This window comes from Astyanax mexicanus, chromosome 21 (genome assembly GCF_023375975.1).
Source record: "Astyanax mexicanus isolate ESR-SI-001 chromosome 21, AstMex3_surface, whole genome shotgun sequence".
NCBI lineage: Eukaryota > Metazoa > Chordata > Actinopteri > Characiformes > Acestrorhamphidae > Astyanax > Astyanax mexicanus.
The window spans coordinates 22214591-22230280 of record NC_064428.1 but is presented as its reverse complement, the minus strand read 5'-3'; the positions used below and the strand labels follow the sequence as shown (position 1 = coordinate 22230280).

At 37.0% G+C, this 15690-nt stretch overlaps 1 protein-coding gene across 1 annotated transcript in view; it reads right to left on the bottom strand.

The window, feature by feature from the left end:
- si:dkey-121b10.7 (heparan sulfate glucosamine 3-O-sulfotransferase 3B1) overlaps positions 1-9312 on the bottom strand; it is a 29870-nt gene extending 20558 nt beyond the window's left edge. The window contains exon 1 of the mRNA XM_007259032.4: positions 8612-9312. Coding sequence (XP_007259094.1) covers positions 8612-9009 — 398 coding nt within the window. The 5' untranslated portion in view covers positions 9010-9312. The remainder of the gene's footprint in view (positions 1-8611) is intronic.
- Between the last annotated feature and the right edge of the window lie 6378 nt (positions 9313-15690).

Here is a 15690-nt window from a genome sequence, read left to right as displayed (position 1 = left end):
TCATAAATTATATAGCTGTATTACACACAGAGTGATTTATTTTAAGTGTGTATTTCTTTTATTGTTGATAATTATGGTTTAAGGCTAATGAAAACCCAAAAATAAGTGTCTCAGAAAATTTGAATATCATATAAGGCAAATTGGTACTTTTGGCAGTGTGGGCAGTGTGCCAATCCTGCTGGAAAATGAAATCTGCAGCTCCATAAAAGTTGTAAGCAGAGGAAAGCATTAAGTGTGTTGCACTGACTGCACTGACTTTAGACTTGTTATTACACAGTGGACCAACACCAGCAGATACCATGTCTCTCCAAACCATCACTGATTGTAGAAACTTCACACTAGAACTCAAGCAGCTTGAACTGTGTCTCTCCACTCTTCCTCCAGACTCTGGTCTCTTAATTTACAAATGAAATGTAAAATTTACTGATGATCAGTGATGGTTTGGAGAGGCATGTCATCTGCTGGTGTTGATCCACTGTGTTTTATCAAGTCTAAAGTCAGTGCAGCGTTTTCCCAGAAAATCTTACAGTACTTCATGCTGCTTCCCTCTGCTGATACCTTTTATGAAGATGGGTTTTCATTGGATGTGAGCTATAATCATCAACAATAAAATAAATAAACAAATGACTAAAATAAAGTATAAAGTACTTTTTAATGATATTCTATTTTTTGAGATGCACTAGTATGTATAATAAAGTCTCTGAGCTGTGATATGGACACGAGAAGTAGGAATGCAAACACTTTTCTTCTTCGTTTTACACCTCAGCATCCTCAAACCTTATCAATCAATGCCTATTAATGTTAGTGACCTCTTTCAGGTAATCAATACTGTGGCACCATTAGCAGTATCTCCAGGAGCATCTCTTTGAGAACATGCATACATAAACACATGCAGTCATGGTGCAATAGTCTTGCATGCACAATCTGTCCATTTCATTACATTGAATGAGGGTGCAATATCGATGCATAAGCTCAGGGTGTAAGATAGGTCCCCAAATCTTCAAATCATTAAAATCTGACTGCTCACTTTTGGAGATGGCCTGAGACGCATTTGAGCCAAGTAAATGCAAATGTATCTCTAAGATGCACATATTAGCAATCAAACCTCTACCAGGTACAACCGAAAACGCCAGTAAAAATGCTGCATAATGAGCCAATTTCCATATTTAATCCCTCACAGCAATCAGATTTCAGTCTGACTAACTGGAGGTGCATTTGACTACTAAGTTTTAAATGCACATAGTTAAAACCTTATCAGGATACATTCCAGATACTAGTCTAGTCACATGACAAGACCGGTTGCAAACAGGGTATTTGTAGAGTATAATACCATAAGACAATGCGTGTAGTAAGGTCAATCCCATAACATGTCAAATAATCGATCAAATGCTTGTAGGTTTTTCTCTTCTCCACACTGAAAATCTATATTCATCCACAGAAAGCAAATCACATTTCCATAACAGTTTATCGGACGTTAGCTTTTTGACAGATGTATTCAATAACAGGAGATGTAAACATTATAAAGTTTCATAGCAATTAATTCAAAATCACTGTCATGAGCAACCTCATAACTATATAAGGAATAAAAAAACATTTATAATTTACCCCTTTTTGAATTTTATTGACAAATGGTACTGTCATTCCACAATTAACCACCAAAAAAAAAAAAAAATGCAAAGAAACAATTCTGCATTCCATTATGTTCCAGGTAGATATAAAAATAATTACAGCCATGGTCTGATAAGACACTGGGTCTTGCCAAAGCCCTATATAAAAAAAGACTCTCAGGGCATGAATTTAGGTAGTGCACTTCTTGGTGAGAGAATTATCACTGCTATGACAAGATCTTGTGCCATTAAAATGGTACATTATTTCTCGTAAGGTGTTGAATGTAAATCCCAAGCAAATTAAACATTTTCTTGGCATCCCAGGTCCCCTGATTTATTGCAAACTTAGCATTTATGGGATAAAGAAATCTGAGTGTGTCTGACCTACAGGCCTAGCTGCAACATCTGCAAGATATGTGAATGTCCTGCTAAATGGCATATGGAATCCATCATCTTGTATCCATGCTAGAAGTGTCCCAACAAGGTACTAGAGCCTCCACTCCGTTACTATAATTAAAAGTACACACTAGTGCTGGGCACTATACTGGGGAAATTAAAATGGTGAGCGTTTTTCATTTTCATATACCGCCATACCACTAGAGGCGCTGCAGAGTGCTGCATAAAACAGCACCGCCAAAGAAGCAGATACAGCTCTCTAGCTAACGCTAGCCAGTTAGCCTAACAAACTAAAACACTGGTAATAGTAGCTCATGCTCTGTCCTGCCTGGAGAGAAATGAGAACAGTACTTTATCTGAGGAGCTCCTGCTGCTGTTCCTTACTGTATGAGTGTTTTTATCCGAGTAAAATAGAAAAACAACATCAAACAGCAATTATTCACTCAGAAAGAGACAAATAGAATTGAGCAATCGATCCACAGTTCGGAAAAAGGTTCCTCTCACCCTCCAGACGAGCCCAGAATTGATCCTGTGTGCGAAATCATTTATTCAGCAAAAGTAATAAAACTCCCTAAAACTCTGGATACGAAGTGCAAATAAACTTTAAGAGCAGTAATTATAGCACTTTAAATATATATATATATATATATATATATATATATATATATATATATATATATATATATATATATATACATACTGTAGCTTAAAGAATAATTGAATTGAATTTTTTTGTTAAATGGAGAAAGAACGGAATTTTAATACTGTAATGCATCTAATAGCTCAACATAGAATAACATATTGTAAATTGATTGATTAAGTACTTTAGGTTCATTTATAGTGTTTATGGAACTATTTAAAATATTTAGTTTTGTAAAGTTTTTGTTTAAAGTTGTTGGCGTATCTCTTTTTAAGGTCTATTGTTTGCTTTTTCAGCTGTTTTTCTGCTAATGAAGTCTGATTTCTTCATGTATTGTGCAATTTTGTGGCACAAAGTAAACCCTATAGTAATTAAAGCCTTCATTTAAAGCCTGAAACTGTCAGAATCTTGAAAAATACCGCAATATATATTTTTGGTCATACCGTCCAGCACTAGTGCAAACATTTTTTTTTATTTCAGAGCAAGTCTATTAACTGGTTCCTGATGGAATGTTAACACTATGTAAATTTCAATTGTAATGTTTGAATACGGTAATAAATTAAAGTTATGGTGTTCTCTGTTGACAGTGACAACCCTGTTCTTCTGTATTATCCTACACTAGGAACATTTTCTCAGCCCACTGATGAGCTTGAATGAGGACCACGTTCTTACTGTAAACCATGAATGAACCTAAAAATTGACCCCCGCTATCATTTTAAAAGCCATTCTCAAACCTCGCTATTGTTACTAGGAACACAATGGACGCCTGAGGAACATCAGAGCACACATAAGAACGTTCTTAACATGTAAGTGCTTACAGCCAAGCACCTTGGAGCGTCGAAAACAACGTCAACAGCTGATAAGGGCAGCGACGCTTGTCAACAAGATTGAATATGCGCAGGTTAATTAACTCTCGTCAGGCAGCAGTGTAATAAAGTCAGTTAGGGAGGGATCGATGAGTACAGGGGATTGATCTGGAGATAAACTTTTACACCAGCTGGGAATTTATGGAGTCGTGAAAACACAGAAGATGAGTAGTTTTACTGCCGTGTTAGAGGGAGGAGATAGCGGAGCGGCAGTGCACTCACAGGGATCTTATCTAGGGGATCTTGCTTTGGAGTGTAACGATACACACACTTCAACACACAATATCCAATATTTTCACACCGAAACATACAAATACATTTTTAACATGAAAGCAAAAACATTGTTTGAATGCCATAGTTGCTCAAACAAATATGCAGTACCTGTTTTAGTGCAAAATATAGTTTTCTTAGAAGGAAACATACATTTAAGTAAGTCATTTAAAAATGTACTTTAAACTAGGAATGCTAATAATTAACAGAAATGTCTAGCAACAGTTGAAACATGAAAATAATTCATAACTAAGACTCATCAAATTCCTCTAATGTGACAGTTGTTTTAAGTAGCATTTGCAGGCTCACAATCTAAAAGCTAACTTAGCATTAGCATTTGTTACCAAGTTTCCTCCAGAGTCTTTTGAAGCTGTGAAAAACAGTACCCAGCACTCTCTGGCTTTATCTGTAATTTCTGTAAAGAAAAGACTTTTAATAGCTACAGAGTTCTCTGTGTTTCTGGGTCTTTTTCTAGTTATTACGATGAAAGTGTGAATGTGCTGTGTGTATGGGTGTTCTGAAACTGTTAATTAGTAGTGTACATGTAGATGTCCTCAGTTTTGATTATCTGGTCTGTATAATGCAATATTAAAAGATCAAACTAAAACACCTAAACGAAGGCTAAACTGCTATAGTCTCAATACATGGATCTGTGTAAATACACAATACAAAATGATAGTATACTTCCTACTCTTTTACAGTTTTCTTTATCACTGTGTAATATAACTACGTATACAGATTTTATATAGATAGATATGAACACAAGGACAACTTGGACTTCTTCTCACTTCCAAACACACACACACACACACACACACCAATGAGTGACCATTTCCTATATCCCGCATTAAACTGTGGCACGCTCTTTAATCTTTCATCGTTAAGCTCAGTTTCCAGCTGGCGAGCTCAATAGCAAACCTGTAATTAAACAAACACACACACACACACACACACACACACACACACACACACACACACACATGTACACACGTAGACACACACAGCCCCACCGGTGTTGACAAGACTGTCATTGGGTTACTGTTCCCAAAAAGACTACTGTTGACACAGTGGCCAGTGACCACACACTGTAGCAAAGCTGCATGTATGCTTACGTGTGTTTAAAAATGTATGTGTATGTGTATGTGTGTGTGTGGCATTAATACAAGGTCAGTCTAGCAGAAAGAAAAACACAGGTTTGGTTCAACAGTCCCTAATTCTTCTCACTAGTAAAATTCTGTTGAAACTACTGAATATTCATAGATCAATTGATCCTGATCTCTGTCAGCTTCAATCCACAGAGACACTGAGCGACAGAACGAGAGAGAGAGAGAGGGAGAGAGAGAGAGAGAGAGAGAGAGAGAGAGAGAGAGAGAAAGAGAGAGAGAGAGATATGGGTCAATAAAGAGGCTTTTTTTTATTGGCAGGGGACTGACTGCCCTGCCAATGGGACAATGCTCTAAGCTCTGCTGGTTATTGGCAGGAGATATTAATGAACCGAGTGGACTGACAAGTGACCCGCAGAGTCAATGACCAATGACATGCAAACACACTAAAAAAACACTAAGATCACACTCCCACATGTCCACAGCACTCGTATTGCGAGCAATGTGTATTATGATCGCTCAGTGTATATATACATAATGACAAATAACAGCAAATATCAGCTTCCTTATTAATGGAATAAGCAATGCTATAATGATATAAGATTATTTTAGTCTATATCCAGAATGTTTGCCTAATTCTTCAGTTTTTATTAGAACAACATGCTTAATAGTAGTAACTATAAGTAGGTGCAATATATTTTTGAACAAATTTAACAAAATAAAACATTTGGCAAAAGGCTGAATGCTCTGTGTTTTTAAAGATTTTAAGATTTTTATTAATTCTGCAGGATTTGTTTTAGAACTTGCTGTTATATCGCTGTTATATTGCTGTTATACTGCTAAATTAAACTGCTAATGCATCACCAGGCTCTGTCAATTTAAAATAAATAAAACAAACATTAAACATTGTTGCATGCAGTTAATCTGTAAACTTTAACACGTTATTATTTTTAACACAAATTAATCATGTGACAAAATGGACAGAGCACTATTGACAGCTCAAATTTTAATACTGCAGTATACGGTATTACTGTTATACCCCCCAACCACAGGCAACATCCAAAAAAAAAAAAATACTGTAAATAACTGAGACACTGACATGAGACCTTGGGTAATCATAGAAATGAGCGATATAAACAGTCTTATAACAGATCAGTGAACACTTTAAAAAAGTACAGAAAAGTAAAATCCTAAAAGGTAAATCTGTTGACCCAAATATCTATAACACTGAATGCTTATCATTTCTATCTTAAAGTCATATTACATTAACTGGTACCATGTCCCATGACTTGTGCCATGTCCTGTGGGGTATGTGGATGCCGTTTCTCTGCTTGCATGGGCAATTCTAGCCAGACACTACCGGTCACGATCATTGCAATCTACTGCACTATAAAAATTGCATTAAAACAAAACTAAAATAATCTCTTCAAATACCAGGAGGCATAGGTTTCCATTTTACTCTAACTTCAAAATAGCTCAAAATAAAGTCTTTCAGTTTTTATCGTCTTCAACATAGATTTTACAGAATGAGCTTTAAGCTATAACCTGCCAGCTTTTATATTAGGCTGGGCATGTATTGGTTGAAATTATTTGGTTTTACTTTGTGTAATGTTCTTAATGCAACTGTCTAACACACACACACACACACACACACACACACACACACACACACACACACACCCACAAACTGGAATGCTACACTGCTCCGTGTGGCAAGTCAAAGGTACAACCACAAGGAAGCATATCTCCACTTGCTGACTGTACTCTATGGTCATTTTAAACTACTGGACTCTTGAAAGATGGTCCCAGTTTTGCGATATGATTAATTTAATTTATGAGCTAGTCTAAACAACATACTAACCTTTAGCTACATAGCACACTACACTGTAACAGTTTTTGTAAACACATTTCCAAAAGATTTTGCCGCCCAGGAACAAAACAAAGAACTCCAAAGTGATGCAATTCATAGCTTTGAATAAAACAATTTATATTGTTTATGTTCCTCAAGAACTTTAATAATGCTCAATCTGGTATGATGCAGAAGTAGGCCCTAACCAGTTACATTTACACAGTTAAAATTTAGTTAAATGTACCTGTATGTTTTAAAGAAATGTTAGAAACCTTAATTCATTAACTAATTCATATTCTGCTTGTTGTTTATTTGCTTTAAAAATTTTAATTCTGTTATGTGAGTTGGTGACCGTTGCTGTTCTGCTTTGCAAATGCAAATGTTTCCCTTGTCAAACTGGCTCAGATGATTATTATGCATTCCCATCTTTATTGCTTCCAGCACATCACCATCAAACAACTTTTCACCATCAAAAGACTTTTCACTTGTTTCCACTCTATAACAGCTCCCACTGGCAGCCTAAGCTTTCCATAGGGTCTATGGTTTCTGTGATGCAGAGAACAAACAGATTTACAAAAGTAAGGCTTGAAATGTATTTCAGTTACAAAGACAGAAAAAAAATCTGAACGATATAAATGCAAATCTGAACAAAGTAACAGTACACTACTGCAAATGACAATATTACAATGTGCCAAAGTCACACTGATTTTACTGGAGGAAAAAAAAGAGCAGGGTAGAAGTATTTTTTTGATGTGAACTAAAATGCTTTGTATTCTAAAATTGTACGTTTTTACATCATTCAGTTTGCATTACTTGTTTCTTTGCGCAATCAAAAAATGTGAAAAAAAATTGCTGTATTTAACACAATGCGGAAAAAAGTTGCATCATCACTGCCACTCAAAAATAGTCAAAAATACACTAAGAAATGTGGCTGTTTTTTACATTTTAATATTATGGGAATCTAATTGTTATTTTTTATGTTGTGACGAATGTTTAAAATTACTGCTGCTTTCTATTAAAATGTCAACTGAAAGTTTTTTTTTCTTTGTAAAACTTAAAACTTTTGCTCCCCAATCATTCTAAATAGGAAAAAAATTAAAAGTTTTTTTTTTATATAAAAACTGTGCATCTAATCAAAAATCTGTATACAAGCATGCATTACACCATCAGATCAAACAACCTAGAGTTGAAACAATGTTGAAATCTTGAAAACTACAAGATTACTAATGTGGAGACGAAAGTGACCTTGATAATATCTCAGAAAATTAGAATATTAAATAAGACCAAGCCATCCAAACCATCGATGACTGAGGAACCTTTACACTAGACCTCAAGCACTCTTCCTCCAGACTCTGCTCCCTTGATTTCCAAATGAAATGTAAAATTTACTGATGGTCAGTAATGGTTTGGAGAGTGATGTCATCTGCTGGTGTTGATCTACTGTGTTATATCAAGTCTAAAGTCAGTGCAGTGTTTTTCCAAAAAATCTTACAGCACTTCATTCTTTCCTTCTGCTGACAACTTTTATGGAGATGCAGATTTCATTTTCCAGCAGGACTTGGCACACAGCCAAAAGTACCAATTACTAACCAAGTACTAATTTTCTGAGACACTGATTTATGGCTTTTCATTGGCTGTTCTACTTTTTTGAGATGCACCTGTAGATGCAAGGGAACGAGAAGGTTTGGTCAATGGGTTCCATGTTGGGGGCCAAATTGTAAACTAAGCATGTGGCCTGGATCATGGTGGGCTGTAGTAATGGACCCCAGACCCACGTAGACCCCCTCAGAGCCCGTGCATGCCCAAGTTCCACCCATCTGAGCCCCATTTAAGCACGTTGGCTGTAATGTTAATACAGTATAATGACTAGAATAACCCACCTGTACCACTCGAGCCCCTTCTCGTAAAACCTGTCAAAGAAGTGAGGCTCCGCCCCCACGGCTCTGACGTCCGGGTGCACGCGCAGAAACTCCAGCAGCGCCCTCGTGCCTCCCTTCTTCACGCCGATGATAATGGCTTGAGGAAACTCCTTACTGCCGAAGCTGTTCAGCACGGAGAGGTCCGTGCCCTCCGCAGGGTCCGGGCTGGCGGTGAGGTTCCTGGGCAGCCCGGGTCGGTCTCCGGGGGGCAAGCTAGAGCTGAGGCTGGGCGCCAGGTCGCAGCAGCCGGTCAGACAGTAGAACAGGTAGGTGAGGAGGAGCAGCATGGTGAAGCACACGCACAGCCGACACTGCGCCTTCAGGTGTCCGAGGGAGGAACCGGCCGCCCAACATCCCATGGGTAGCTTTCCTTTTCGGAGGGAGAGCGGGGGAACGGAGGAACCATGCCGCAGGACTGAGGGACGCACGAGCTTCGGAGTTAAACTACTTAACCAGCTAAATAACTAACTTACAAACAAACAAATGAACAACCATACAGGACCCCGCCTCAGCCTTTTCCCTCATTTCCCCCTTAATAAAGCGCTTCTTCCGGTTAGTAAACAGCGCTGAGCGGTCAGTCAGTCTCCGCTCAGTGTTTACAGTCCGCCACCGGAGACTCTGACAGCTCCGCGCTCTGCTTTCTTCCCCCCCGCGCCTCAGCTCTACTACTGACCAAGGTGCTTTCTATAGTCCCGCCCACTTCACAGATTAGCCGCGCCCACTTCACTTCAGCCCCCGCCCCTTCTCATTATTATTTTAAAGCTTTTTTTACTATACTCACTCACAGTGTATTTAAAACACTTTAGCTTTAAAGACATATTTTTCTTATAACAACAGTCACTAACACATTCGCTTTGTGTGTTTATTCAACTCCAGTAAATGCTTTTAATTTTGAATATTGCAAATATTAAATTAAAATTTAAAAACAATTAGGTTTTCATACAAAGTAACTGGAGAGACAGATAACAGATTAGTTTGAAGCACTATATGTGCGTTTGCCAGTGTTAATTTAACCATAAGCGTTCAGTGAAGTGTTCGTGTATCTTTTTAATTTAATGCTAACAGTTTGCAGTAAAATAGTTAGTAAGCTTATAATTAATAACCATTTTCTTTTTTCATTATTCAAATTTATTTAATTCTAATACAATCCATTAAACCTTCTTATAATATGAAGTGTATATGTTTTTATTGTTTTCCAAAATTTTACAAAAGCGCTTGTGAAATATTGACAAATATTATAACTAACAACACTCTCCCTCAGCCATTTCTTCAATTTATAAAACACATTTTATAAAGCAATCATTTTTTTTACACAGGGGCTTAATGTGAAATGCTAAAAAATATCTTAACTAAGGTGCTCACTCTGGCCCCGCCCACTTCACACCACTTCAAGCAGAGCCCCGGCAGGTTTATCATACTCACTCGTTCATTCATTCACTCAATCATTCACTCACAGTGTATTCAAAACTCTTTAGCTTATTTTTTTTTATTTCCTGCACTTTTCAGTAATTTAAAAAACATATTTGCGTTTGCCAGTGTTAATCTAACACTACTATTGTTTTATTAACACCATAAGCGTTCAGTTTAACTCCAGTAAATGCTTTTAATGAACAACCACTTTATTATTTCACAGTAAAAATGTACGTAAATGTAATACAATCTGTGAAACCTTTTCATATAGCATAAATTATATATATATATATATATATATATATATATATATATATATATATATATATATATATATATATTTCTTGTTTTACTGAGGGGCAAAAATGCTTACAAATATGATTTAGAAATTTCACATTTGTAAGTAGCACGAAGCTGTTAAACTTTTATAAACGTTTATAATAAAATAATTAATTAATAATTAATTAAATACATTATATACAATACACTGGTCAATACAATGCACTGTTTTTATTTGCACTACACTGGTCACTGCTTACAATAACAAACTACATTTTTGGGAATCACTTCCTCCAATTGTGCAGTTTTTAGATACATATTTCTAATTTTTGTTTTAGTTTTCTTTTCTTTATTTTTTTCTTTTTTAGATTTTTTTCAGACACCCCTGTCCTGTCTCCTGCTGCAATATAGACAATTTTCCCACTACTATCTTATTATTGTGAATAGATAATTGAAGTTAATTACTTTATGACATTATGTCATTTAAATTTTCTATTTGCAATACTAATATACAAATTCAGTTGATTGGAATTGTGGGATTCAGATTTGTTTGTCAGAATCTCCAGTACAGTATTATGACCTACCATAAAAGAGTAATGTAGTGGCTAAATGTGGCTGAATGCTACTGAATAAGAGGGCGAGTGAAATGTTATCTAAGGTATTTTTATGATTGATACATTGCCGGGACTTTCTTTGTCAGGTTAAAGGGCTGCCCTCTTTTACCCTGTCACACATTCCTACACACACACACCAGTTCATTCAGAGACACCTGTCACTAAGGCCACACACTCAGTGGGGATAGTCTCCAAACTGTCTCTTAACCTTTGCTATCTCTCTCTCTCTCTCTCCCACACACACATGCAGAAAGAGAGAACACAGAATCTCTTCTTCTCTCTAATTAACACCATAAGACAGGTGTCATTAACGCCCAGACTAGGCGGTGCCTGAGCCCAGACTAAAAACAACGCTGCTTAAGTATCCTCAAAAGGCTTTGAGCTTTGAGGAACAAAGATGAGCCGAGGATCTCCAGCTTGTAGTAAGTGTGTGAGAAAATGATTAGAGCAGAAGTGATTTTCATATTTCTTCTTTTTACAGAGCATATAATATCATTAAACTATTAAGGAGTCAGAAGGAATTTTAGTGTTTAAAAGATAATTACCAGTGATTTCTGACCATTTAGAATGCACTGCCTAAAGAACCATCATTCAACAACAGCTGACAGAACCACATGGGGAAGAAATTACTTTGGTGAACGCCAGTCAAATGCTAAGGCTGTTTTAATCTGTAATAAATCTGTACCAAGGAGAGATTCTGGGCTTGTTTGAGAGAGGAGCTCTCGCTGAGGGACTATCGCTGGTTTGTTTTCACACATGAAAACTTTTCTGAACTGCAGATTGATTGCTCAATCTATGCGTGAATTTTCTGTGTTTAGTTCCATGATCTTTTCAGCTGGTTGCTGTTATTTATTATGTTTTTTATTAACCTTTTTTGGCGTGCAAGACATTCCACTGAAAAGCTTCTCCAAAAACAGCTGCCACTTGCCCTGAAAAGACCATTATCCATGCAGGACAGGATAATAGATAAACATTTATACTGTCAGTTAACACACTCACTCCACAGAGGGGAGAGTACCTGTCCTATTAAAGTGTGGATTTCTTAGGTATTTTTATCTTTAACTGATCGAAAGGGAAAAAACGCAATACATTGAAGCGTCCAATTACATGATGAACCAATTACACAAGCTCTGGGTAGCTTCTTCTAACTGACACCCAGGTCCAGGTTTAAAGCGAACCCGAGACCACCAATTTCAGAAGGACCAGGGATCAAAACTTTACTGGACTGAAGCAATTTTCACACTTGAACAAGCGTAATGAACCTGCAGAGAAAGTGCACCCAGGTCAAGAAAAAAGACTACTGTGAAAACATTACATTTATGAGTGACACTTGCATTTAATTGTTCTTTGAAATCAAGAAGGGTCTGATTTACAACCAACCTGAATTCAAAAGGGTAAATACTGTAGCTTAAATAGTTTAAATAGTAGTTTACATTTATTTTAAATTAAAAATATATTAAAAGTTTATTTGCAAAAAAACAACAAAAAAAAACAGATAAAGTAACAATAGAATGTATCTGTTTTATAGAATGTCCCATTCTCTTCCCAATTTACACGGCCAATTACCCAACCCACTCATTAAGACTCCCCCTACCCCTATCACTAGTGATTCCCCAACACCAGGAGAGTGAAGACCAGCACATGCCTCCTCCGATAAATTCAGCCACTGCCTCTTTCTTAAACTGCTGCTGATGCAGCATTACTGAGTAGCATCACAGCGCTGCGGACATCCCCCTTTGAAGTGATGTGGGGAGAGAGCGCCATCTACCCACCCAGAGAGAGCAAGTCCAATTGTGCTCTCTCAGGGCTCCGGTAGTCGTTGGCAAGCTACATGAACAGGATTCGAACCGGGGATCTCCTGATCACCTGGACCACTCAGAGCATGTAGAGAATGTATCTATCTTTGTAATATACACTCCCATGGTGTTTCAAGTACGTATGTATGGCAGGACAGCAAAGATAGCGAAGAGCATGCAATGACTCTCCAAAAAGAACATTACTCTCTTTGCTAAAGAGCACCTGGATGAGCCAGGAAACTACTGAAAAAAGTTCTGTGGATAGATGAGTCAAAAATAGACCCTTTTTGGCCTAAGAGACAACCCAAACACTGCATTCCAGCCTAAAAGCCTCTGCCCAGCTGTGAAACACAGTGGGAGAATTATAATGCTTTGACACCACAACAGTTTGCAATGTTTCATGGATTGTCTATGGATTCTTTATTGTATCAACAAATTTTACAGGACAGTGTTGGGGCATTGGTCCGTTAATAATGATAATAAAAATAAAACCTTACTCAACACACCCGTTTTTGCCACATTCTGGAAAGGCCGAGTCAATGTCCAACCAGACCCTAGTCCAACAGCAATGTTGTGGCAGGACCTGAAGCATGCAGTTCATGCAAAAAGCCCGCCAACATCACTGAGCTGAAGCAGTCCTGGAGGAATAGGTCTGATTTCACTCCTAGAAGTTCCAGACCACTCAAGACCACACTATAACACATTTCAGCATTTTCACAGTATTATTAATATATAGTGAAGATATTCTTGCTATAGAATCTTAATACATCATATTACTGTAGATCTGAAGCATCATGGTCGATGATTCAGCGGAAGGTGATTTAACTTAGTACTTTACTTTATTATCATTAAGATTATATATCTTGTTTGTATTCTATTCTTATAGCCTGTACTGTGGTCCTTTAGTGTAGAAAGGAACATTTAAATAAAAATAATTTTAGCTAAAAGCATTAATGTAAGTGTATACGAGCTGAGCCCAACCATTTTAAGCAGACAAAGCAACAAAGCACAACATGTTTGGTTGGATTGAAAACCTGCAGCCACACTTTTGAGGGTTCTGAATGTTTATCACACCTGGATTAGGCCATTGACATTTGATGGTAGATGAAAGTGCTGCCACCCATGTGGATCATATGATGCTAAACGACGTATTTGAAACACAAACAAATACAATTTGAAAATGTCAGATTTATTACTATTCAGAGTGCAGAAATTGCATGTAAAAAGTATATATATATATATATATGCTAATATACTTGTATTCAGAGATATTTTCAGTACAATTTCTTGTCCTCCTGTTCCGCATCAATTTGACCGGTTTTAAAGTTTGAAGATCTAGGAAAAATAGTTGAAAGTATTTTTTCAGTATAAAATTTCTTACACTTGCCTTAATTAGTGCAACATATAATTAAAAAAAATGGTTCATTTCACATATTTGCAACCACCTCCTGCAAAAACTAAAGCTAAATTGCAATGTTATGTTTCAATGTTATGTTTAACTATTTTAACTTTTATACATGTAGTTGTCATTTTCCTCATCAGTTTCTTAAACAATGCTCTTAAACTCAGTTCTATTCTTAAAAAAAAAATGTTTAGTTTGTATTATATAAAAGTGGGTCGCGACTTAATGACCATTAGAAAATGCGGGACCAGTTGAAAACCCCTGCTTTAGGAAATGAAAAAAAAAGAACTTTGAAAGTATCCTCAAGTGCAGTCACAAAGACCATCAAATGTTATGATGAAACTGGCTCTCATCAGGACCACCCCAAGAAAAGGAAGATCAATAGTTTCCTCTGCTGCACAGGATAAGTTCATCAGAGTTACCAGCCTCAGAAACTGCAAGTTAACCGCACCTCAGATAAGAGCCACACTTCTCGTATTTTGGTTTGTTAAACACTTTTAAGTTTAAAACCCTGACTAATGTTGCTTGAAAGTGATTTGGAAAATTCAGACTTGTTACCATTCAGAGTGCAGAAAATGTGCATAAAAATATTGCATTCGGCAATTTTTGCATTTTAATTGCCTGTTTTAATGTCCCTAGCTGGACAGAATGAGTTTCTCAGGGGGACATTTCACACTTCTACTCAGTGATAAAACTTCAATTGCATCCGGACTGCAATTGAAAAAAACAGGAGGACCAGTGAGTTTTTTGGCTTTCTCGGTCACATGACATCACGTTCAGTAGCTTCTCCATTTCCACTCGCTGTTGTGTTTACATGGATCACCGTGGAAATGCGCACTCAAAATTATTTGTGGAAGTGGACAAATAGCTATTTTAGTAAACGTGAGATGATAAAAGTGTGAGATGTGAGTCTGGACGGGAATAAAATTACCGGAGGACCACGGAGTTCAGCGAAAAACAGTAGGTAATTCAGCTTGTAATGTTATCAAAGGACGTCTGAGAAAAACACATACATGGTCGTTCTGAATGGAAATAAAATCACAGAGGATCCCTTATAAAAAAAGAAAATTACCCCAGAACCACCCTGAGAAACGAATCCCATCCAGATAGGGCTTAAGTTGCTCAGAAAAACATCATAAATGTAAAGCTTCAGAGCGAACTAGCTAGTGACCCAAGATTTGCTAAACTCATCTGTGACCTTATAATTGGTTTGCATTGTCTAGCTGAATGGCTTCCATTAATGGCAAAAGCTTGGCCATTTTTGTGTCTTTAAGACAAAATCTTAATTTTACCACTTTCTTACGTCTTCAATAAATCAATCATCCATCAAATGTGGTATTAGGATCACCTTGGTTAATGTGTGAATTCAAGAGCAAGCCCACAGCTATAAACTGGTCTTAAAACATGTTACAATAACATTGATATGAACTTGCTCTTTCTCATCCAAATCCTACTTTAATCATAACGACAGGTGAGTGAAGCCTATTCTTAGATCATTAGACAAGGACAATGTTTCGCATCACCTGTAGTAATGGGTGT